This window comes from Python bivittatus, unplaced genomic scaffold, assembly GCF_059951505.1.
Source record: "Python bivittatus isolate LINGU-HERP-01145 unplaced genomic scaffold, Pbiv_v1 ctg000430_np1212, whole genome shotgun sequence".
NCBI lineage: Eukaryota > Metazoa > Chordata > Lepidosauria > Squamata > Pythonidae > Python > Python bivittatus.
Window position 1 is genome coordinate 5779836 of NW_028277071.1, and position 25851 is coordinate 5805686.

General features: G+C 40.2%; 1 protein-coding gene and 1 non-coding gene across 2 annotated transcripts; both read right to left on the minus strand.

The window, feature by feature from the left end:
• Positions 1–2061: 2061 nt before the first annotated feature.
• LOC112541856 (small nucleolar RNA SNORA79) lies at positions 2062–2205 on the minus strand. The gene has a single exon (XR_003085789.1). It is a non-coding gene; the product is annotated as a small nucleolar RNA SNORA79 (small nucleolar RNA).
• Positions 2206–4624: 2419 nt separating this feature from the next.
• On the minus strand, positions 4625–25029 carry LOC112541855 (uncharacterized). Its single transcript, XM_025173104.2, has 10 exons — positions 23975–25029; positions 22317–22547; positions 20624–20851; positions 20097–20124; positions 15793–17150; positions 11253–12518; positions 10169–10727; positions 7953–8089; positions 6755–6926; positions 4625–5748 (listed from the first exon to the last, which is right to left on the minus strand). Exons 1-10 carry the CDS (start codon positions 24887–24889, stop codon positions 5459–5461), a joined length of 5184 nt encoding a protein of 1727 aa, XP_025028872.2. The 5' UTR covers positions 24890–25029; the 3' UTR covers positions 4625–5458.
• Positions 25030–25851: the final 822 nt, after the last annotated feature.

A 25851-nucleotide genomic window follows, 5' to 3' on the forward strand; every position in this document is an offset into this window, starting at 1 on the left:
AGACTCCAAAATATTGTTTCAAAGCAAGGTTCAAAACGTGTAGCCTGGAAGACATGAACCTTGTCATCCCCACCTCCACCCCTTTTGTCGGCATTTTCTAGATTGGTTAAGGCCAAATCAGGGGCTATTGGTATTTGGAGGGGAGGGGAGGAGAGGAGAGGGAGAGGCAAAATGCATCTCTTAAACTCTGCAGAGTTTTAAGGCACCAATTTCACCTCTTTAATTCCTGAACCCACCACCACCACCACCACCACCCTCCAGCTCATTAAAGGGGTAAAATTTGTCACACTGAATAATTCCTTCCACAAGTTCACAGGCAGCACTATAGAAGCAGTATTGTCCCTACAGCCATCTCAAGGCACCAGTAGCATACTGCTTCTGAACATGGAGGATCCATTTGATTGTCATGTCCTATCACCTTAGAAAAATTGAGCCTCTCAGTTATTCTTTTGCCCTACCTTTCCTAAAAGACCTCAAAACCTGTGGTTCTTGCTAAAGAACTTAAGCCTTGAGGTAGTCAACGTCATAAATTGTGGGTTGTACGAAGCATTTTCTTTAAACCCCCAGGCTTAGGGCTGGGAGATCTGAGTGACTATAGAAAATTATGGTGACCTAGTCACAGGATAATTATGAAAGTGAGGTCAGCTTAGAAAGTTCAAAATATATTACTAACAGGCATTTCTTCTTTTCACTAATGAGCAGGAAAAATGCTTTCAACTTTAAAAACACCTGAAAACACTTGCCATGCTAGCAGTTTGTAACAGCCCAAAGACCAACCAAGGAAGGATTCCCCCTTTACACTTTATAAAGTGTATCATTCTCATGTGCCAATTTGGGGCATATGTTCCTTTTAATAAACTTATATCCAGCCTTCCCTTCAGAAGCTCAAGACAGTGCATAAATCTCTCCTTATATTTTTTCCCCATAACAAGTGAGGTAGGCTGGATTGAAAGATATCGACCAGCTCAATCAACTAATGAGGGTGGATTTGAACCTGGGTCTCCCAGGCCCTAAGTTCAGTACGTTGAAGAACAGTCTTGGCATGGGATGAGCATAAAAAACAGAGACTTTTGAGCCCACCATCATGGCCGCCCTCTTGACTTCTTTGTCCATACCCTGGCGACCTCCCTGATCATGGTGTATCATATCTTCCATTTAGTAGGACTTAATCTCTTTTCTTCTCACAATCAAGGGTTGTTTTAAAAAAAAGTTTCAAAAGCCTGCATTTTATTTTACCCACTTAATGCCTGAAACGTGCCGGGTTTTGGTTAGCTTCTTGTAATTTTATGGGTGGTCCTGAAGTGGGAAAAGGAAGCGAGAGCTACCCAGGCCTCCTTTCTTAATATGATGACAAGGAGGGCAAATTTCAGCAAGGGAAATCAAAGAGGCACAGCCCCACCAGAAATGGAGAAGGATCCCCCTGAGATCCTCCAGCCTGGCCCAGAGCTGCTCAAGGCAAAGGAGCGCCCGCACCAGCAGCACTTTTTAGCCAGCAGCCATCTTGCAAAATAGCTCTTTCCCTGCAGGCTGGAGAAGAGCCCTTGGTGGCCGTGCAGGCCATTTTCATATGTAATTTTGTGGCCAAGGAAGGGCAAATAAGGTCGCCATGGAGAGGGGCGTCTCTTCTGAGAAAAGAGCAGCGATGTGTTGGGAGTGGGGAAAAGGCGGGAAAAGGAAAGCAGGAAGTAGCAGATGGTCAAGCCCCACCCCTCCCCTGAGAATCATCCATTGGCCCCACCTTCCAGCTTTTCAAACCGAGTTCAAATTTTTCCCGCCGTTTCCAAAATAACGGCTCTCCTGAGGCGACAAGGCCAAAGCAAGCCCAAAACATGGAAGCCCTTTGCCCGGGACCATGTTTGCCTAGAAGGGGAAGCAAGGAAGAACTGTTTCCCTTTTAAAGTCTGTGTTCAACAACATTCCTGTGGGAAAAGGCATAAGTTAGTCATTTAGAGATTTAAATTCAAGCTGTAAAAAAATTAATGTCCAGATGAGTATCTGTATCTCAGTGCAGAAACAGCCAGGCACTTTGTAAAAAGCCCTGTTTGGCTAGGGTTTTTTACAGAATGTGTGACTGCAAAATTCAGTGGTGCCATAAAGGGCCAAACCCACCTAAAGACACACTGAGTGAAGAAAGGCCAGCTTTATTATTTGATGACATAAAATCCCATTGTCTATGGCTTGCAAGAATGAGAGGAACAGACATCAATCTCTTATTTTTAACAAGCATATATGACTTCGTTGCCTTTAAAACTCAGGCACCCCAAGTGGCATGAAGCTGAAGACCTATTCCCTGAATTTGGGAGAGAAAACAGTTTTACCTTTGCAAAGGTGGCTTCTTGCCTACCCCAAAATACAAACCACCCAGTAATTCAGGCAAAGCAAAAGACGTTTATTAAGGGGGGTCAAGTCTTTTTATAGGGTACAGAAACAAATGATACATACATTCAGAATATGGAATACGTCATAAAGCAACTAATCAAACAACAAAAGACATGGATTACACATGAGTGTTGAACAATAGAAAACATGATTCCAGATAACATTCCACAAGTGGCAAATGTATGGGTTATGTCACTCCCTTTCCAGGCCAGGTTTCTATCTTTAAAACTTGCAAGTGTATTCAAGGACTTTCAGAATATGCTCTCTATTGTTTAGTTGCTGAAAAGGCAAGTTCTCAAATATACCAAAAGAAATGGCCTTGGCCCAAAAGAAAAACACGCCAAGAGCTGGATTTACACTGTGTTAAGCTAAAACAAATCATATTATGGCTTAACATGCTCACACAACATTCTTAGACATATCATTTGTTAACTATGTTTTATGGTTTTGTATGCTGTATGAACACAGCCTATGGGTGAATCTGGGTTTTTTGTACACTGTATTTATTTAGGGGTTCATGGTACTTGCCATAAATGTAAACTGAACAGCTGCATAGAACATACATACATGACAGTTTCTGGCTTTTTTTACATTTTAATTGTGTTTTTCCCTTAAGAAGTTTAGTGCAGCATAGATGGTCACTCCTGTTTTGTCAAGAAATAAGACCCAGATAAAACGTTTTGCTTAATGGTCCATAAAGGGCAGGGAAATTTAGTCTGGAACTGTGTCTTACAGATTATGGCTTAGTTATGAAGAAATATAATAATACAACTAGTCCCTTCTCTGTGTATGCATGGTAAACAGACTACATATGAACAAGCCAGAGAAAGAAGCACAGATTTTTTTATTATTATTATTATTATTATTATTATTATTATTATTATTATTACATTTTTATGCCGCCCATCTCCCCCAGGGGGTGACTCTGAGTGGCTTACAATTAAAAACCAAGACAATAAAACAATAAAAATAGAAACACCCCCGATTAAAGCGTAAATAACAAATCTATAAAAGCAATATATAAATCAGGCAGATGGGGGAAGCAGTATCAATCATCCCACGAGCCAGCTCCAGCAATGCGAGCCCCCTTCAGGCCCCAGGGCATCCAGCATAACCATGTTTTTACACCTTTTCGGAAGGCCAGGAGAGTGGGGGCAGCCCACACCTCAGCTGGCAAACTGTTCCACAGGACGGGGGCCATGGCAGAAAAGGCCTCCTTCCTAGACCCTGCCAGCCGAAATTCCTTGTCTGGTGGGTTCCGCAACATGCCCCTTCTGCTGGACCGAGTGGGGCAGGCAGATATAACGGGGGTGAAACAACTCCTCAGATAACCTGGTCCTGTGCCACAAAGGGCTTTAACGGTGATAACCAACACCTTGAACTGGACCCAGAAGCAAACCAGCAACCAATGCAGCTTGCGTAACAGAGGTGTTATATGTGCTGCCCTAGGGACGTTCAAGATTGTTCACGCCGCTGCATTTTCTGCCAGCTGTAGCTTCTGAATACTCTTCAAGGGTAACCCCATGTAGAGCACATTGCAGTAATCCAAACAGGAGGTGACCACGGCATGAGTGACCACGCAGAGGGCCTCCTGATCCAGGAAGGAGAGTAACTGAAACGCAACATGAAACTGTGCGAAGGCCCTCCTAGCCACGACTGCCACTTGTTCTTCGAACAGGAGTCGTGAGTCTAGGAGTACCCCCAGATTACGCACCGGGTCTGTCTGGGGTAATGCAACCCCATCTAGAACCAGACATGATAAGCTCTTAGATCTTGAGGCTCTCCATATCCACAGCCACTCCGTCTTACCAGGGTTCAGTTGAAGCCTGTTGTCCATTGTTTGTTTTCTCTTGCTTGTTGCTTTTCAAACAAGACTTCAGATACTGCTTGACCCAACACAATTACAAAAAAAAAAAAAAAAAACCCTATAGAGAAGCCACCTATATATAGTTCATTAGCTGTGTTACTCATGAGAAGGACCCTGTGATTGCAGATGTGCAATAATAGACTCAATATGGGACAGAAATAGCCATGTGGTAATTAAGGTACTGAAAGGAGAGGAAACTCTGTGGTTAACTTGGACTATCTCTCAGCTCAACCTGTCTCAAAGGGTTATTATGCAGAAAAAATGTTTAAGAGACAGTACTATTACCTCTTGAAGAAAAGGCAGGGTAGAAAAAATAAATAATAAATATTTCATGAGGATGAGCAGAGGCCCTTTTTTTTGGTACATTATTTCATTTTGGATCCAGTCCTGACAGCTAACTTAAAATACTAAGAAAAAATCAGATACTGTTTCACTGTTCTCCAACTGTGTGTGTGCTTGGTCTCCTTTGCTTCTTGACTGTAAGAGTGTTAGTGTAAAAATTGGTTGGATGTAAAAATATACCCAGCATTAAAACAGAGCCACCCAATAATTTTTTCTCCCTGCAAACACTGTAGATCCCAACTCTCAAAGCCATCTACAGTTTTACATTTGTCTTGTGGAATAAAAACAAAACATTAATCGTACTGTACAGAGTTTATTGTTTGCATGTGGGTTTTAGAAAAGTTGACATACCTGAAGCAGAAATGAGCAATAGCCAGAAAGATTGTATATTTGACAGTGAGAGGAGAAAAGTTTTGGAACCCAAATCTTCATTCTGTAATTGTGTCCCCTCCATTTCTTCTGTTACATGGGTGATTTTAGAAAGATGGACAAAACAAACAAGGATAGGTGGCCTGTGACCAAAATTGCACTTAATATTTTTGGAGGCTGAGAATTGCAAAGCTGTATTACACATGTAAACTGGGTTGGGTTTAGGAGGATTTGTTAGGAACTGTACAATTCATTTATACATTCATACAGCCTCTTTGTCCTGACATGAGGATGCCCCACAAACCAATTCCAGATGATATGGCCTCACCTGAAACTGAATTGCATGTTTCATTATCCCTCCCCCAAACCTCCCTCGCCCCAACCAATACACTATATACACCCTGAAGAAATCCTGCCCAGTTCCCGCCTGGAATCCATTTTCTTCACGACATAGAATCTATTTGATTCCACTTGTATTCCACTTATATTGTTTCTCTTCCCTCAGAACTGTGTTGGGCCACAGAAGGTGATCAAGTATTCAGGGTATGCATGATCATCAAAGAATATCACAAAAATGTTTGGCTTCTCAAGAACATTCACTAAACTATCATACCGGCTTTTTCCCCCTTGCTTCACTGGAGGCAACACCATACTTTGATTCCCTAAAACATACTCCCCAGTCAGAACCCGTGCTTGAAAAATGTATTGGAGCCCTCGAAGATCTGGTCTGGCATAGGACACAGAAAGGTCAGCAGTCATGGAAAAATAAATGCCTTGTCCAAATACACCTTCTAGAAAGAAACAAAAGAGACCATCATGCTTGTTGTATAGTTACTCCATCATTTCTCAGTGTTCAGTACACAAGGTATGACATGAGTCCATTTCCTCCTGATCAACATTAAAAAAAACAAAACTAGAAGACTCATTGGTGTCATTTGACTTATTTTTTTTGTTTAAGCATCCTGTATTTGTATTCAAAACCAACACAGTCAGAATACCATGAATTTACATATATTAATTATATACAGATGACAAGTATGGATCTTGTATTCATGAACCCTTGATCTTGCATTAGATCTTGGAAATGTGATACGTTTTAATGAGGTCAAATATGCTTGCCATATTTTTAGTCCTCATAGACTCAAATGATATGCACATTTAGAATTAGCAATATTCAAGACATGAACATTTGTCCATAGAATTCATATTTCCAGGATACTTCTCAGAATTAGAGCAGGTCAACTTCTCAGTTGCAAATAAAAGCAAACAAAAATTGATGGAAGGAGAAGTGCTGAAATATGACACTTCCATCAACTGGAGGGAAGGATAGCATTTTGGTGATTTCATTCTAAAAACAGTATAAGTTACAGGGCTGCAAATGTAAATAGTTTGAGGTTTATGCTTTAAACAAGAAATAGTTTGCTTTTTATACTTGAAATAAGACTCTTCTTCTATAGGCACTAAAAACAACTGTTTTGCATTTGTTCAATGTTCAGAAAGTGAAGCTTATCAGAGAGCTCTCCACAATCTTAAGTCTCTTCTTCTGTGGTATCTCCTTTCTCATGTCATTCCTGTCTTGACTGTCCTTAAATTATACAGATACTATTCCTTCTTCTGGTCCCTCACTCTTTTTATTGTCTCTCTTCTAGCAACACTTGAAGTTAGGACAACAGAAGCAGCAAAATAATCATGTCTAGGACCACCTTAGACTCTTTCCAGGGTTGGTTATTGCTCAAGGATAGTGAACTAGACAGGTTTTGAGAAAGGGCAACGGGAACACCTTTCTCAATCTCTTACCCTTCCGGAAAGCATTCTTGAAGCCAATCTCACAAATAGAAGAGCGATTCTCTGGCTGTGTCCCATGATAGAGAATGAGTTCATTCTGTGTCCTTTCTGGATTCCTCTTCTCCATCCAGCTTTGTTTCCAGCAATAAGAAACCCACAGATACCGGTTTTGGATCCTCTCCACCTATGTGAAAAGGGCAGGAACCTCGGTGAGTCATTTTATTGTACTGAGCCCTGTGTGTCTGAGACTACAAAAAGAAAAGCCAAAGTAAGTACAGAAACTGAGTCACAGGGTTATTTTTGCACATCTTAAATTGTAGATTGAGAAAAGTATAATAGAACCGACCTGGAGTTTTGTTACTTTTTGCTACCAACATTTATATGTGTAAATGACCATCAGACATCACACAGTTTACCATGAAATGAGCTATATCAAATCTCAACTTTTTTTAAAAAGGAAAGAAAGCTTAACCCCCCAAAACCGAAAAGACAGCTGTTTTCTCAATTATCTCATATTTGAAGATATCTGGGAAAATTAGTATGGCACTACTATAATATATGATTAGGCTCTCTTGCTTAAATAATCTAGAAATAATTACTCTGTCTTTTTTTTTTTTTTCTGATTTGTGCTCGTTCTGTGCTTCTTATCCATTACCTGAATTTTATCATCTGATTTAAAGGATGGGATGAGGTCACTGAGCTGATTAACTACCTAAAAATACACATAGAGTTAACTAGGAATTAATTAAGCAATTGTCAATTTCAGTCCTCTGAGTCTATGTTAACTACAGGTAGTCCTTGCTTAACGACCACAATAGGGACTGGAAAATTGGTTGTTAAGCAGGGCAGTCATTAAGCAAGTCACCATGTGACCGGACCTGATTTTACAACCATTTTTACAATGGTTGTTAAGTGAATCACATGGTTGTTAAGCAAATCCAGCTTCCTCAATGGATTTTCTTGCCAGAATTCACTTAATGACCACCCAATTCGCTTAATGACCACCTCATTTGCTTAACACCTGTTGCAAAAAAGGTTGCAAATCAGGATCACATGACCATGGGGGTGGTGCGATGGTTTGCGACAGTTGTAAACACAAGTACAGGTCATAAAGGCCATTGTAACTTCAAACCATTGTCAAACAAGTAGTCGGTAAGGGAGGACTACCTGTAATCTTAATAGCGAAGTATTCAAGAAGATCACAACTTACTTTGACAATTCTGTAGTTCCCAGCTGTCTTATAGAAATTCTTTACAACATCCTGATATTCCTCTGAACTTGGCTGCAGTTCCACTTTCTTGACTAAACGTCCATCCATAGCTTCCCAGTAGGGAGCAATATTCTTGTCTGCAACAAATAAATGGAGTCAGCTTACTACCAAACTAAGATCCTCTTCTGATATATATAAGTGGTAAGGACATCTTTTGACTATGGAAAATTCATCCAGCAAATGACCTATTCAAGCAATGCTTTTGCAATCAATCAATTTCATATGTAGGAGAATGATTTAAGTCCTCATATACTTTAAGTATTATATAGAAAATCTTAAATTGGGGTGCTCAGGATGAAATGGGAGGAGTTGTCAAGGGGGAATTTATTAATCACATTTATATAGCCGCCCATCTCGCAAAAAGCAACTCTGGGCAGCATATAACAATCAATAAAACAACAAATACATGCAAATACAAATACATTAAAAAACAGTCATAAAAATATAAGTGATGTGAGAGAGATGCCACCACATAGGACTGCTGCTACTATTATGGTCTGGGATGATCTTGAGTGATAAGCAGGAAGTGATATGGTGGGAAGCACTGGTTGCTCCTTTACAGAAAAAGAAAGACCTGGATTTGTAGTTGGTCCTTGCTTTTAGCTCAGTGGCCTCTTTTCTGGATACAGGAGGCTGGGTCCCATAGTCCACAGCCTTTGCCAGTTTTTCTGGACTAGGAAGCCATTACAACAGTGATCCATGTCTTCATCATCACATAATTAGGCCACTGCAACATGTTATACACGAGGCTGCCTTTGAAGATGACTTTGAACCTATAATTGGCCCCAAATGCAGCAACAGCTCAGCTGCTAGCAGACACAAGGTCACAGGGAGACTTAGGAGTGTAATACCTCTGGTGTAGTCACTGCATTGGATGCCAGAAGCCTTCTGGGTCTAGGCAAAATTAAACAGATGTATAGCTCTTTATGATGAAAAACGGTTTTTGACCTATTCTGTGCACTGATAGAAAGTAGATAGGAAAAGCTGCTCTTTAGGGTACCAAAAGGGGAGTTTTCTACACAACTTTTACAGACTATGACTGAGACTCTTGATATACAGACAATCATGACCCTGAACTTGGACATGCAATGCAGCATGATGTACTTCAAGTTGGGGTAGGGTTAAGAAAGGAAAACTTGTTTCGATCCAAGATTTATTATAATGTATGTCATTGGGATGGGCTATGCAACTGATGCAAAGGAACAGTTCATTTTTTACTAAATTCTTTCATAGCTCAGCATATTTTGCTTGCCAGTTTTCCTTTATAAAAAGGTTAAATACCAAAATGTGTCAATTACATGGCAGTGCTGACTATTCTCTGAACCTCTGCCCAACATTCAGTTGCAAGATCAGAACTATAGGGTGAAGAAACTCACCTTGACTCCTAAGCCTGTTGCTTGCTCAGAACCAAGACTGAACTCAGCAGTACAAATACAGTAATTAGGAGAGCTACTCTGCTACAAGCTGTATTAGCCAGCCTTGTATTCCACATACATCTTTTTTCAGAGAAACATAGCATTTAAATACTACATACCTGCCACTGGGAAAATTTAAAAGTACATTCGCTACCTTTATAAACCCACTTTGGAATGCTTTGCTCTAAAATAAAACTGTTTTCCACATTTATACAATATAAGAAATAAAGCTGGTTATATTAGTATTTGCTGACTAACGCCTTTGCCCACATGTCCTCTTGGCCAGATTCTCAGAGAAACTTTATAATCCTTTTTAAAATATCCATGATTTTTATGCCGGTAAGCTGAACTATTAATACAGACAACACTTTCAAAAATAATTATAGGAATGGTAAACCTTTCATCTAATACTGCTGAAAATACACAAGTTTTCCCTCACAGAAGAAAACGTACATTGAATAAAGAAGAGCGTGGAATATGATGGATCAGAATCAACAGGCAGTGCTATTTATTTATTTGCAGGGTTGTGAAAAAGTTTCATCTATTGATTTCTCTTGGCTAAAACAGCAACTAAAATAGATATTCACTATGTAAGAGAAAGCAACCCACTAAAGAATGGGGTCGGAAAAGGGATAGAAAATGGGAATAATATAAGAATTAAGTAGACACAGCTTCCATGGAAAATACAATAGAAAATGTGAGTGAAAAGGAGAGTTTTTAATACAGTAATGCACATCTCACCCCATAAGCAGATCTCTCTCTTTATCCTGATTTTTTTGTTGCCTGGCATGGTGGCTTCACACTTCAGAAAGTTGATCTTAACTTTTGCTCCATCCCATAGCACTAGTGCTGACATTTTCTTCTCGCCATAAGCCAGCTCCAGATTGTGATTGGTTATTATGTCAAAGGTAGACCATCCAGCATCTGTCTTATGATACCAACGGACAGTTTCATACAGAAGCTTGGAATCTATTTGTTCAGCTTGGGCTTTTTCGATCTTTGTAAAGAGAGCTTCCTCTAACTTTATGTAAATCTTCCCGATAACATTTTCAACATCTTCTTGAGAACCACAAACCTGAACCACATTCCCTCTTAGGAGATAAAAGACAACCGGATATTGATGTGAGGTATCTTCACAAAGTGCTTTAAGGTTTTCATCACTTAATGCTGATATCTCTGCACTACAGATGGTTTTTTTGTGGAATTTAGCAATGAACCCAGACAAATGCTGCTTGAGTGAAGTCACATTTCTTTCTTTGCCAACTACATGGACCACAGCCCTGTGGTCCTCAGCTAAACCCTAGGGGGGAAAAAAGAAACCTTTTGGAACAACAAAATCTCATTGGTTAGAAATGTGGATGTTAGTTTTAATCTATGTTTCTATAACCCAACATATCAGAATTATTCCGAATTCCCATTTAGACTGTTTCTACAAAACAAATCTAATGAAAAGAGCTCCAGCACTGAGGAGCCATCTTATCAATCGTTAATCAGGTAAACCTATCTGGGAGTCACATGCCTTAATTCAGGGATTTGACACAAGCCAGGCCCAGTTTGGTGTAATTGTTAAGGCATTAGGCTAGAAACTGGGAGACTGAGAGTTCTAGTCCTGCCTTAGGTGCAAAATCAGCTGGGTGACTTTAAGCCAGTCACTCCCTCTCAGCCTTAGGAAGCAGGAAATGACAAGCCACTTCTGAAATCTTGCCAAGAAAACTGCAGGGACAACACTGCATTTGAAGAAACACACAAAAAGGAGAGGAATATACATTTGATAGAAGGACACAGCACAACAACTAGCTCTTGTCTTAAAAACACTATCACTTACTTGCAGCACATTTTCATTACGATTGGTGATCCCATTGCTAGAGCTATGGCTCTCCTTGATTTGCATTCTTACAATACAATTCTGTGTTTTTGCCATTTTCTTCAGCAAATCTGCCCCACCCTCAGAGAAGTAGACGTGTAGTACTTTCTTCTTCAGAGGTATTATACCAAACATCAGAGAATCCAAATCTTCCTTAATAATTGGGATGGCTTCCTGCACAAATTTCCGGAGACCTTTCACTTGCAATGACAACATCTGACTGCTTGGCTTAAATTTGATGCTCACACTGAGGTGTTCCCAATCCATAATATGAAGAAGACTCTCCCCAGCTAATACTAGTTCTGGTTTAGTAAATATCATAGTGTCCTTCATTGGGGAATTAAGAGATAAGTACTCCTGAATACATTCTTCTACCTCAGCAGTCCGAGAACAGAGACCAACCAGTGTCACCTGATTGGATGGAGTGTAATGAACAACAACGTCCTTATGAGACTTTAATCTGTTTAACAACTGTCCCCACTCTTTACACTTAGTGACCCATTGCAACTGATCTGCAATCTCCACTGTCTTCTCACACACCTGTTCCATAAGGATCTTTTTTGCTTCTTTTATTTCACCCAAGTCTAAGCCACTGACTTGGACAATTTCAGAGATGTCCAAAATGGCTGGGAGGCTCCTCTCCAAAAAAAAGCTGTTGTGAAAGAGCTTGCCCCATTGTGCCATGACAAACTGAAACTGGAGTTTGGAGAGAGGGACTGGTAAAAATTGGAAACCACTAAGGAGCTCCTCAAACTGCCTCTTCAGTTCTACCAACTTCTGACGGGGACCTCTAAATATGATAGTTGTTGGATCTTCAGCCAGCACTTTTATGCTTACAAAAGAGTTTGCTGGAAATCTCTCTTGGAACAAACTTTCTTTTACAACAATGCAAGGGACTGACTCATACTGAGCTTTGACTTCAATCATTTCAGACTGGTATTCTTCAATCTTTCTATGAACAGCTTCCAGAACATTCCCCACATCTTCTTGGAAGCCACAAATCTGGAGTTCATCATCCTGCAACCAACGGATATCTATGGGAAACTCATGCAATACATTCTTAAGGAATTCACCACTGTTGACATTTTTGAAAGTCGCTATTGCTTTATGACAGATGGATTTTTTAGAGAACTTTGCAATGAAGCCAGCCACATTTTGCTTCAAACAGTTCACATGGTTCCATTTGCCCATTACATATATTGTTCCTGTGCAGCCTGTAGCAAAACTCTAAAAATAAAGAAAACTGGATGTCAGAGACATAATAGTCCTTGATATGATCTATAATGTAAGTCATAAAATCAGTGTGAAATATGCATTCCAATTTTATAACTGAGAAATGAATTCTTTCCATCAATATTGCTGATAATTTTCCATCTTAGCCTATTACTTTATAATAAAGCTAAATGCAGAAGCACAATTCATCCATATGGATTTTTATCTTTTACATTCATTTTAGAGGTGAAAACATGGAATACCTCTTCCCACCTAATAGTGGAATTCAGAAATGTGAAAGCTGCATTATAAACAACACTTAATTAGATACTTAATAGTCAATGCACACTAATCACAGGGCACACACCAAATGATCTCTTTAAAGTTAATTCACAATCTCATAAATTGGAAACATTATGTCAAAAATCAGTAACCCCAGAACTGTTTCCAGCCAGGTAGATCCATGAGAAGCAACCCAGATACCTATCTATGTTAGGACTTAGTGAGACTGGGACAACCTGCATTCAGTTTTCAGTGAAAACCAGAAGTAGATAGTAGGGTCAAAAGGAATCTAGTGATCACTCATAAAGCTAGACTAAAATAGAGGCAAGGTTGACACTGCATCAGAGATTCAAGCTGATAAATTCTCTCAACATAAGACAATTACCCTGATCATACAGAGTCCTTGGTTCCAAAGTAGCTGTTTTATAATTGTTGTCATTAATTTCATTTGGAAAAAATACATTGATGGAATAAATTCAGATTGATATTTCTAAAATGTAAATTTGTATGGGATCTCATCCAAAAAGTCTGAAAAGTGTAGTGGCATCTAAAACAATGAGTAATACAGTGAGTATGACATGAGCTTCCATTGGCAACAGATCTCTGACCAGTTTGTATATGAAGATTCATGGCAAAACAAGTATATTGGACAGATTATTGTTCTGCATCAGACTGTCCCCCTGAAATTTAGAAATGTCATAGTAGAGAGAGGCCAGAAAAAAAAATGTTTAGCCATTTTTGTAAAAGGAGAGGACTTTAAATAACAAGAAATAGGCATGACTGTATAAACCAAATGGTGCACTAAGAAGCAATATTTCACAATCTCCAGTGAAACAGCAAACAGTCCAGGAGAAGCATCTCAAAATTCCTTGAAAAGTCACAGAGAATGCCAAGGTGTATTATTTTATTTGTTAAACATGCATTCTACCTTCCCATCAAAACATACTCAAGACTGGAATGGAATGGAATGGAATGGAATGGAATGGAATGGAATGGAATGGAATGGAATAGAATAGAATAGAATAGAATAGAATAGAATAGAATAGAATAGAATAGAATAGAATAGAATAGAATAGAATAGAATAGAATAGAACAGAACATTTTATTGGCCAAGTATGTAAACATACAAGGAATTTGACTTCGGTGCAAAGAGCTCTCAGTGTGTTTGCATAGCATCAAGAATAAGAAGAATACTAAAAAATAAAAATAAATAAATAATAATGACTATATTAAAAAACTATGCAGTCAGAAGAGGAGAATTAAAGGAAAGATAGTACTGCGGCTATTAACATATATTCATTTTTTAAAAGGAAAAACTATTATCTAACATATATTCACATTAACAGAGTATGATCAATCACATCTTAGCAGTCGTATCTTCATGCAGTGTCAACCAGTATATCATACTGCATTAATTAGGTGTTCAGCAGAGCAATGGCACAAGGAAAAAAACTATTCCAGTGTCTGGATGCTTTAACATATGGTGCTCTATAGCGCTATCCTGAAGGGAGAAGTTGAAACAATTTAAGTCCAGAATGAGAAGGATCTGCAGATATCTTCTCCACCCTCCTTTTGATCCTCACAGTATACAGATCTTCTATAGAAGGCAGGCAGATTGCAATTATTCTTTCTGCAGACTTAACTATCCATTGCAGTCTCTATCTATCCCATTTGGTTGCAGAGTCGAACCAGACAGTTATAGAGGAACAGATAACAGATTCAATGGTTCCTCTATAAAACTGTACCAAAAGCTCCTGAGGTAATTTAAACTTCCTAAGTTGATGCAGGAAGAACATCCTTTGTTGTGCCTTTTTGATGATGGTTCTGATGTTAAGCGTCCATTTCAGGTCTTGAGAGATTATAGAACCCAAGAACTTGAAGGACTCTACTACCGATACTGGGCTGTCGAGTATGGTAAGGACAGGGGAATTAAAAGAGTTCTTCCTAAAATCCACAATAATCTCCACAGTTTTAAGTGTATTCAGTTTCAAGTTGTTATGACCGCATCACAAGACCAGTTGTTGAACCTCCCGTCTGTATGCTGACTCATCACCATTTCAAATGAGACCAATGACAGTTGTATATTATATATAATTTTATATATATTATATATATATATATATAAAATATATATTGTAGTACAGTTATTAAAAGTTTTTTTAAAATTGAACATTTGCATATTTACAAGTCTGCTTATGGACCAGTTCCCCATGCTGGCTGGGGAATCCTGGGAATTGAAGTCCATACATCTTAAAGTAACCAGTGAGAAACACTGATCTAGCGTGATTTGGTTGATGACTCAGTCATCCATGTCTATGACTTGTCAGCCAGCCTGGTTTTGGACATGGGTTTAGCACTTTTTCATCTGTTAGAGAATCAGTCTGATAGGTGGCATAACCAGTCATTCAGAGCACTTGCCTACATTTGTTTTTCCCCTCCTACCACATGTTAAGAAGAGTGATTGGTAGTTGTTTTTCCCATTGGCAAGTACTCCTCAGTGGGAGGAGGAACAAAGCCTGGGGAATCCACAAATCACTTCCCTTAACTTGTCCTGCATTAAATCAGTAAGGACAGCACCACTTGCTCACATTATTAAGGCAAAATCTGACTGAACAATGAAAGCCAGCATAATTTACGCCAGCATAATTTTTGCAAGCTCATGGATGGGAGTATTGCACTTCAATGTGGCTGTCTAGCTGTGTTCTCTTTCTCTTAAAGATTATCAGACAGTGTAGCGCAGAATTTTGATCAAATCATCAGTTTAGGATCAACCCTCAAGAAGCAGAACATCAATATTTTTACTGTTTTGCACATAATTGCCCCTATTCCTAACTTAGCCTTGTTTAGCGACAATTGGACCATCTTCTTCATCTCTTCACAAATTTAAAAAAAAAAAAAACTCATGAAGATCAGCTCTGAACATATAGAGATAATTTGCATTTTTTTCCTACGTTTAACCATGGACCAATTAAAAAAAAAAAGCAAACAGAAATTAGATTACACTTACCTCTTTCATGGGATCCTCATTATTCATTGTACTATTCCAACAGTAAAACTCTTGACTCTTCATCCCAACAATGCAGCTCAACTGCCAAGCCATGTTCTTTAGCAGACTTGCTCCAACTCCAGAGAAGTATTCACTAAGAATCCTCTTCTTTAGAGGCACTTTATCAAGCACCAAAGAATCTAAGACCCTCTTAATGGTTGGCATGGCTTCTCTCACATGTTTTTGAAGACCTCTCACCTGCAGCACTAAAGGCTGACTGTTCAGCTGGAGTACAACATTCATGTTGAGATGTTCCCAGTCCATTATATAAAGCAGATTCTTCCCAGCTAAAGCTAATTCTGGTCTAGCAAGACTCACTCTTTCTTCCATTGGGGAATTATCTCTCAAATATTCCTTAATAGATTCTTCTGCTTGAATGACCGGAGGACAGAGGCCAACCACAATCACCCAACCAGGTGCAACATGATGAATGGCTATTTCCTTATGGGTCCCCAACCTTTGCAGCAACTCCTTCCACTCTGTGCACTCAGTAGCCCACTTCAAGTCCTCTGCAATCTCCACCGTCCTTTCACACACTTGCTTCATAAGGATCTCTTTGGCTGCACTCATTTTACCCAAGTCTAGGCCAGAAATCTGGATAACTTGAGAGAGCTCTAAAACAACTGGGATCTTCCTCTCTAAGAAGAAGTTGTTGTAGAACAGTTTGTCCCACTGTACCTTGACAAACTGTAACTGGAAATAGGACAGAGGGACTGGTAGAATCTGGAAGCTGTTGATGAGCTCCATAAGACGCCTTTCTGCTTCCCTGACACTCTGACGGCGTCCCCAGAATCTGATAGTGGCTGGAGTTTTAGCAATAATCTCAAGCTTTATCAAAGGATTGGATGGGAGTATCTCCTGAAGCACAACATCTTTGACAATAGTATAGCGGGGCAGTGGTTCAGCCGAGCACTCTGAGCTTACCAGTTGCCTCTGAGAGGCCTCGTAGGCAAGGCATTGTAAGAAAGAGCTGACCTCATCAAACAGGCCTACAAGCCACATTCTGTCCAGGATGTAGATCCTGATGGATTTGAATCTCTTCATAAGGCTCTGTTGATCACGCAGGACTTCTAGAATTTCTTCACGTCTCTCACAATGCAGTACATACTTTTCCCGCACAAACTGAAAGGCTTTTCCTAAGTCAAGCAGCTGCACAGACTGATTCATGGCCTGGAACATCAACAGTCTCCAATGTAAGTCTATTTGGATGTCATAACCAGCCCTCTTCAGTTGCACTTGAAATTCATTAAAGGCACTTGGGTTCTCATCTAGGTACTGGAGAAAAATTGGGTCCTCCATATGACATAAACCTATTGGCTCTGAAAGAAAGATGGACGTAATGAACGTTGGGCCAGGTTAGTCCCATGAAAGGGATCTAATTTCTCATTTTCCCTGCTCCCTTATGAAATACTTAAGGGGAACATGCCTTTACTAGAGCTGAGGAAGGAGGAAAGACTGAAGTTAACTGGATTTAGTTTCAGGATTTGTGGCCAAAATCAAAGACAGCCTTTTCTGTTATCAAACCATAAGCTAAAAGAATATCTTCTCAACTACATCTTCAAGCCTAAAGCTAAGTGGTGGCTGTTTAATCCTGCTTTACTGAGTTAACTGCAGTTAGCTAGGTTCACCCAACCTAGTTAAGCAAATCATATTGTGGCTTTTTCAAGAAGTAGAGTTTCAAAAGAGTGGACCATGTTTTAACTTTATTGTGTCATCAGCAGAATTCTTCCAGGTTCTGCTAACCAGGCAGCATTCCTAAGATTTGTTTTAGATTTAGATGACATGGTCTGGTTAGGAAGATCAAGTAATACTCTATGAATGACATGGGCAAAGTTAAAATAAACACTGCATGTTTCTTTCTTAGCCGTCTCATTCAGGAGAGGAATCAGCAGGGGTGAAGATAAGTCACTGTTAACTCAAAATTGGTCAAAATGTGTTTTAATCTCATAATGTGGGGGGTGGATTATTTTTGCTTGCTTGCAATACTAAGCAACTTACATCACATTTAATGTTACCATTATAAATGAATCCATACATTTCAGAGTTCAGGTAATTGTAATAAATATATAAATATGGGGTTCCCCCTTTGGGAAATCCAGAAACCCCTGAAAAAAAGCCTAGTGGGGGGGAACATTTTAAAATGCATAAACTTGGGTTAAAACAAGAACTAATAGGAATGCATTGCAACAATAGAGTTGCAGTACAGTTTTACATTGTATCTTATTAGAAATAAGGAAAGCTTCAAACACCAGGCAAAAAAATAAATTTGCAAAAGAACTTTTTTCTCCATCATCAGGGCAATTGAGTTAAAAGCTAGCATGCCTATGCTGACATCTCGTGGATAAACTTGGTAATAATTTATTGTGGGAGTTCCCAGGTTAAGAACACCCGGTTTAAGGACAACTCATATTTAAGAATGGAGCCTTATTGTAGCAAAATTCAAGTTAAATACACAATGGTTTGAGTTAATTATACAATACTACTTATACAGTATTATTGTATACTGTATATGGTTTATGTACTGTATTCTGCTTATGTACAAATTCAACTTGAGGACAGACCTTGGGAACGGAACTGGTTCTTAAACAGGGGACTACCTGTATCAGAATAAGGCACCAGACTAATGGTTTTTGGGGTGGGGTGAATCAGATTCTCCACCTCATTTGGTGGGTTGGGTGACATCAAAAGACAGGGTATAACAGAGTGAGGTCAATCCTTTGATTAAAGCTCTTCCCCTAATATCATTCATTTTGCTTTGCTGGGGCACAAAGAGAACTATTGCTTGCTGAGATCTTTAGGCCAGAAAAGGATTTCATCTAGTACTCTCAAGGCTTTGTACCAAGCACGGCAGGGCATTTTGTGGTATGGGGGGGGGGTCAAAAAAATCAAGATGGCAGCCCCATGGTTAAAACCCTCCCCCTTTTCAATATATGTAAAATTGGAGAGGGTTTGATTACACAGGCACAAGTTCTAGTTGACTTTTTTGATACTCCTGTATACATCTGACCATGGCTATAGAATACTCTTCTTCTTAGCTCCATATTCCCTAATATATAAAAAGAGGTTACACAGGTTGTTTTAAGGCAGGCAGGGCCTGAATCAGTTCAATCCACTGCAAGATTAAGGCCTCTGCGCTGAAGCTTATGGATCATAATCTACCCAGCTATGCAGTTTGGTTTCTGGGCTGAGAGAGGGTGACTGGCCCAAAGTCACGCAGCCGGATTCCATGCCTAAGGGAGAACTAGAACCTGGGTCTCCCCATTCTTAGGTCAGCTCAGTACCTTAACCACTACACCACAATCGATGGATGGATGGAATATATCACATTTAAATCCTGGGCCTCTTCCATTTGTGGAAGTCAGTTGTGAAATCACCTGAAAAGAGCTAATGTGTGCTTTCCCCAATTGGGAATCCTATCAGCCCTGTTCACAACTCCTTTTTTCTCTTTGGGGAAGGACAGGACACTTGCCAAGCAGCGTCATTTCTCTGATGCTTTTCCAGGAATGTGGTCAGGACAAATTGTTGCTGAGCTATGCTCACATGAGGAAAACATCCCTCTCCCCCAGTTAATGGGGAAGGTCTGAGTGCAAGCCAAGCAGAATTAATTCTGTTGAAACTCCTGCAGCTTAGGCTCAGGATGAAGACCATGCTTGAAGTTCAGTTGGGCCAGATGTATCTCATGCCTGCTGTACTCCTGTTTTATATGCAGAACCTTAGTAAATAACTGGTAAAATAAATCCAACAGCATATATTCCATTGTACCACTTCCTCTCCCACATTATACACAGAAGGAACCAATTCAGTGTACTTGGGGCAGAATCCAACTACAGAGTCAGCCCCTCCCTTCTTGCTCATCTCCAAAGGTTGCAACATTTTAAATCTATTCTGCTTTAGATTATTGTTTCTTAAGGAGAGGAAATGTAGGTTAAATAAATGTAGACATGGCATTTCAGAAATAAGGAAAAGACAAGCACCCTAAAGGCTAAGTGATATACAGATTCACAGCATGCACACTTATCATTCTTCCCAGCAAGACTGTAATTTTGGATGAGATAAAAAACCTAGCCCAGTGTTGTCCAAACTTGGCCACTTTAAGATGAGTGGGCCCATGCTGGCTGGAGAATTCTGGGAGTTGAAGTCCACTCATCTTAAAGTGGCCAAGTTTGGACAACGCTGACCTAGCCCATCCTGCTGTGAAAATACACCATGATAGAGCCTGTGTGTTGTGTCCCATTGATGCAGCAGTGAGAATTGCAGGTTCTTACCTACAGCAAAAGAGAGAGAATCTTCTACCTGTAAGATAAAAAGACATTTCAGTTGGGACATTTACATGAAAAATAAAGATATCTAGAGTTGGCACATTTCCATTCTTTTCCATTTAAAAATGGACCAATATCCAGAAATTAAGCAACAGGAGGTTTCCCATGTGGTCTTCTACTGTTTTAATTTCTGCATGCTATGATGTTGTTCAAGTTGTACTGCTGGATCACAAAACACAATAGAGATGCATCTATTATAGAACTATCATATGGTTGTACACCCAGAAAAAGCACTGTAACATGCACGTATGCAAGAAACCAATCTTGTGTTCTTGCACAGACCAACCTTCCTAATCCTTTGCAATCTCAGATCTTTGGGCTTCCTGAGACTTCTGAGAATTGAAGTCCAGGCACCTAAAGAGTGCAAAGGTTTGGGAAAGCTGATCTAGGCAGCATTTCCTTCTTCATCTGAGAAGCCACATAGACATATACATGCACATACTCCAGAACCATTTGATTCCCATGATGGTTACCAGGCAAGGCAGAGTCCATCCTGGAAGGGGAACGATTTGCACCAGCTTCATCCAAGTGTTGGGAAAACTTTTCAAGAACTGATTAATTTCCTCCAGCAAGATAAGGAGCCATTCCCACTTCACAGCTTGACCTACATCTGTTGGCTGGAGGATGGGAAACACAATGGATTTCAGGAAGGACCCGTAGAAGGTACTGAGACAGCTCCAGACCATGTTTCGAATAGCCTGCTGGGAAGGCAACGATACATAGGATTGGAGAAACTAGACCAAGGACCTCATGTATATCTATCTGGCAATAATTGACCCTGCTAAGTAAGCAACAAAGAAACCGATATAAGATTTCAAAAGCACATCTGGCTCAATGTCAGAACCCAACACCTGATACCCTCAAGCAACTGCCAAGGGATCAGGATGCAGTAAGGATTACCAGTACTCATAGCATACCTGCTCTGACTATCTGCTTCTGTAATAGCAAACAACTATTTTAACAGTTAGGGATCTGGGGGTGGGAGCTGAATTTTTCAACCCCAACGACATAGGTCTGCTTGCTAAGAGCTTTGTCCAAATTGCAGCCAATCCTAAATAAAAAGGGAGGGGCAAACACAAATAACTAGTCTCCCAATCTTTATGTTGGTCTACATGACTTGAGCCCAATTTAACCTTCTAATCCTGTCCAAATGCTTGTCAACCCCAATGGTATATGTCAGCTCTCAGCCTTTGAGAAGACCTATCAACAAAGAAGTAATATCGGACAATATAATTCGGTATGGTCCAGGTTTTATTCACTGTTTAAAAATAGTAAAATATACTATTTTTATTCAGAAATCATAGAAAAGTTTTTTGTGTGTTTTTCCTCTTCCTTTTCCTGTTTTTTTTTTCCACTTTTTTTCAGCTTCCACTGTTTTCTTTCAGTTTTGTAACACTGTATTTTTCATTTCAATAAATGAAATGTAGTAGTTTTGCATGCAACTGCCATTATCTGTACTATCATCATTATTATTTGTACTGGTTTCAAATGATATTAAGCATGCAAGAAAAAGCACTTAGAAACCCCGTGTTTTTCTAATCCATGTCAAACGACAACACCCAAAAGTTTTGTTGATTCATCTACAGATAGTTAATGGGGTCCCTATGACTTAATGGGTCACACAAAGTGCTACATTTAATCTACTGTGACTTGCCCTCAAAACTGACTCATCCAAGCAATGCTTACAATACACACACACACATCCACATACAATGAATCCCAGACACAAATTAAGATGCTCAGAAGATGATCTGGGCTGGATTAGTCACCTCCTTTCAACCTAAAGTACTCGGTAGTGTTATTGTGAGGACAGCATAGGAAAAGGACTACATATGACAACATGGTCTACTTCGAGGAAAATATCTTAAAAGAATTCATAAAGAATGAAAAGTAGAGGACAACTATACAAAACCTCCCCAGATCTGGAAAGCTTGAATAGGCATTTTCAGTGGAGAACATCAGAAGAAAAATGGAAAGCAAAAAGCTCATTAATGCATACTATCAGAGATTAGAAAGAAAACAGAAAATGTCTTTGCCATATGGAAGGAAGGAAGGAAGGAAGGAAGGAAGGAAGGAAGGAAGGAAGGAAGGAAGGAAGGAAGGAAGGAAGGACACAAAGATAAGACAGATATTGGGCATCAACATGATAGCCTCTGTCCTGATTACCTTACGGGCTTCTTCAGGCTGCTGCTTCTGTGAGTCATCAAGCCTTACCAGGTATGTCTCTCTACAGCCAAACTCTGGAAAGGCTGAACCTGACACCAAAAGAATGTCCCCTGGACACAAGTCAGCAGCATGTGGGATTGCCTCCAGAGCCTTCTGTGTGATGGCACGGGCTCCTGAGCCCCAGTCCAGCCCATCTGAATCCAGCACCAGGGGGAGAACCACCACATCTGCCTGTCCACAAAGAAAAAGGCGTTAACTCAACCAGGGACTCAAGGTAAAAGATGCACAGAGAGAAAGCTGTATCTGATTCTCCCCCCCCCCCTTAAAGCTAAGTGCTCAGAAGCCCAACTTCTGGCTTATTGTGGATGTTTTATTCTATCTTGTAAGCCACTGGAATGATTAGATGACATACAAATTTAATAAACAACAACATCTGCTCCTCAGTTCAGGGCTCCAACACAAAGGAAGGTTTAGTCCTCTCTTGCCAGTTGCAACTCCTCCAAAGTGTGTCCTCCTCCAGCATGTTAGCATGTGGGGATGGGGGCAGTTACTAACCCTCATAAATGGAAGCTTCAGGTTGCTCAGGAGAAGATTAAGTAACTCCTTCCTACAGGCTGTTCCAAATGGGGTCCCCATGCTTTTACTTTTGATTCAGAAAAGAAAAAAAAACAAATAGGTATGGTTACATGCTACTTTTAAAACCTGTTGAGCTTCACCTCCGTAATCTTGTGCATTCTGGTGCAAGACAAATGGAGGATCTCAATCTCAAGAGAGTTTAATTGAATCTTCAGCATGCCTATAGACTTCACAGAGCAAAATATATTGATTCCCCGTTTATCCAAAACTCCAATCTTTGGCACACACACTTTCCCTATGGAAGGAAAGGGGAGAAGCAGGTCGCCACTCTCCTTCTCCTGAGTAAACCAGACAAAGAGGAATTTTATCTGCAACAGTGGCAGCTTTACAGACAAGGTTCTCTTCAGGAGCTTGGGGAGAATGCAATGGGGTTGAGGAGAGAGAGGTTTAGAGACCCACACAGCCCAATCTACCACACCCCTTGTGTGTGTTATATTACCCAGAAAATGGTCATTCAGTAACCAAGTAAAGGGTACACTGCAATTCCGCTATTAAAGCATATTATAGCACCATTTGGTTGTGTTTTGAGTAACTGTTCTTGTACAACATGAGAATCATAAACCATTTCCTCATGAGCGGTTTCTAGCATTACCCAGTCATCACAGTGGCAACAGAAAATCTATTCTCATTACTTTTATCCTGGCATTATGATTGTTGGATGACTATTAAAAAGCTACAAATCATTAATGAGGAAACAGCTGAAGACCATTGTTCATCTATTGCAAATCATCTGATGCTCTAGAAGAAAATCCTGGTCTCCTACTTGTCTAATCCTTTATTTATGTACTGATTTATTTATTACACATATTTTTATGCTGTCACAAACAAAACCACTCTCAGCAGCTCCTATAGAACCTGACAGAAACAATGCAAGATTGTTCAGGTAAAACCTAGTAAAACATTTTTACAATTACAGCAAACATCTTCTCATATGCCCCTTTTACACGCCCATGTTATTCTTCCATTTCTCTTCCTGTCCCTGCCCAATAAATGATTGATTTTAAAAAATAACAGATACTTACTTTTTTCTTTATATGTGGACTGGTCACTACGTCAATCCTGGTGGATTCTAAAGACAATAGCATGTTTTTAAACTTCTCTAAGTCATTCTTTCCAGAACACCAGTGCTTCTGACACTCCTTGTAGAATACTGTAGTGGCCTTTCCATCTCCAAAGACCACATGAATGCTTTTCAAGGGGGCTACAGGATGGTTTTTCCTAAAGGCTTCCATTCCTACAACTATCACCTCAGCTTCAGATGTAGAGATGGTACTGCCTGAGTAAGATATAACTACAGACTGGAACCCTTTTCGGAAGGCGGCCTCCAAGGCCAGTTTCACCATCCCAGCTGCTAGTTCTACTGTTGGTGGGTCTGAAAAGTGAATGTCCAAATTAGTATAAAGAGCCCCTTCTGGGCTCCACACCCTCTGAGCAAGCACAGTATTTCCATAGCCCAGACCACCACTGGTCCCGATCCTCACTACAGCATCCACTCTGATATGAGAAGCTTCTCCTTCCCATAGGAAAAGATGGAATCCCTTGTGGAGTTGGAAAAATCCGACAACTTTGAGTTGTGGAACATCCATCAGGTTGACTTTAACCTGTGAGCCTACCAAAATGAGCAAATGGCTGATGGTTTCTTTGGCTCTCAAAACTGCCTCTGGGGAGCCTGTAAAAGAGAGAGCTGGCAAGTCTCTTTGGGGTGCTCTTGAAATCTTAACTTCCCAAAAAGATGGAGAGAGGTGTCCCAGAAGCTGTTCCCACAACTTTTGCTCTGCAGAAGTGATGAATAGAGTCTCTGTGGTTTCAGATGTTTTTCTGGTGGGATGTCCATCTTTCTGCTTGGTTGTCTCTTTTCCATGAGGGACTTCCGTTTGGTCCTGAAGTTTGCCTCTTAGAACTGGAATGGACAGTCTCATCTTGGATTCTTCATTCATCCTGGCCTTCCACAGGCACCTTAGCAGCTGCTAGAACCACTTTTTCTTAGGTAGTCCTCTTGCTACAGTTACTAACATAACAATTCACAGCTGACTTGGCCTGCAAGAGCAGCAGTCGACTCCTTTCAGATCTGCCCAGTTGACTCCCTGAAAGAGAGTAACAGGCTAGCAATAGTACTTAAGGGAAGGACACAAGGACTTAGTAAGCCCACTTCAACCTGGCCTGTGACATATAGCAGATAGTTTGCTGGTGGATAGTCATGCCTATTTCCCTGTCATAAAAAGCCACCCTGATGTTGCCAGAATTTGGCCAATTAGGACAAAGAGGTTAGGGAAAAAATAAAGTTAGGTGATAGTTGCAACCCAGTGCAAACAGACCTACTTCCCTTCAATGGTGGAACTGAGTGTGGTGATTTTGGTCTCACAAGTAGAGAGAGAAAAGAGCAAGGGTGCGAAACTTCTGTCAGCTCACGGGCAGCCCCAGGCTTTGTGAGGAACATCAATGGTAACCCTCTAAATGTGGCTGGGGCCAAGGAACCATCTTTTTGGGGTATAAAGCATTTGAAGGGTGAAATGGATGCTTTAAGCATCTGCAAGGTATAAAGCACCCATTTTGTTCCTTAAGATCCCCAAATGCACAAAAAGAACTGAAAATGTTGGCTGCTCTGGAAGAATCTGGAAACCACTAACAGGATGCTGATACTTTAAGTCTCCCCATCTTACAGGATGTTGAAGGCAATCCTTAAAGTCAGCACCAGCATGCATTTCTGAAAAATGTGTGCACAAAGGAGACCCATTTACAGTTTTCTAATAGCCTCTTCTCCTGTCCCAATTTTAGAAGCTACAGGAAAAGCTACAGACAGGCTAAAACTGGATTTGTAGATTTCACCAAAGACACCCTACTGTCCTGCCCCCAATTCAAACAATTCTGGTTCATTCATCAGGTTTCCCCAACTGGATGC

Bases quoted from the DNA above. Each gene is read 5' to 3' on its own strand.
- LOC112541855 (XM_025173104.2), bottom strand. From the start codon at position 24,889: ATGAATGAAGAATCCAAGATGAGACTGTCCATTCCAGTTCTAAGAGGC. The intron at 17,151-20,096 runs GTAAGAACCTGC...TCTTTCTTTCAG, and splicing joins TTCTCTCTCTTTTGCTGTAG to AGCCAATAGGTTTATGTCAT. The intron at 6,927-7,952 runs GTAAGTTGTGAT...CTTTTCACATAG, and splicing joins GGAACTACAGAATTGTCAAA to GTGGAGAGGATCCAAAACCG.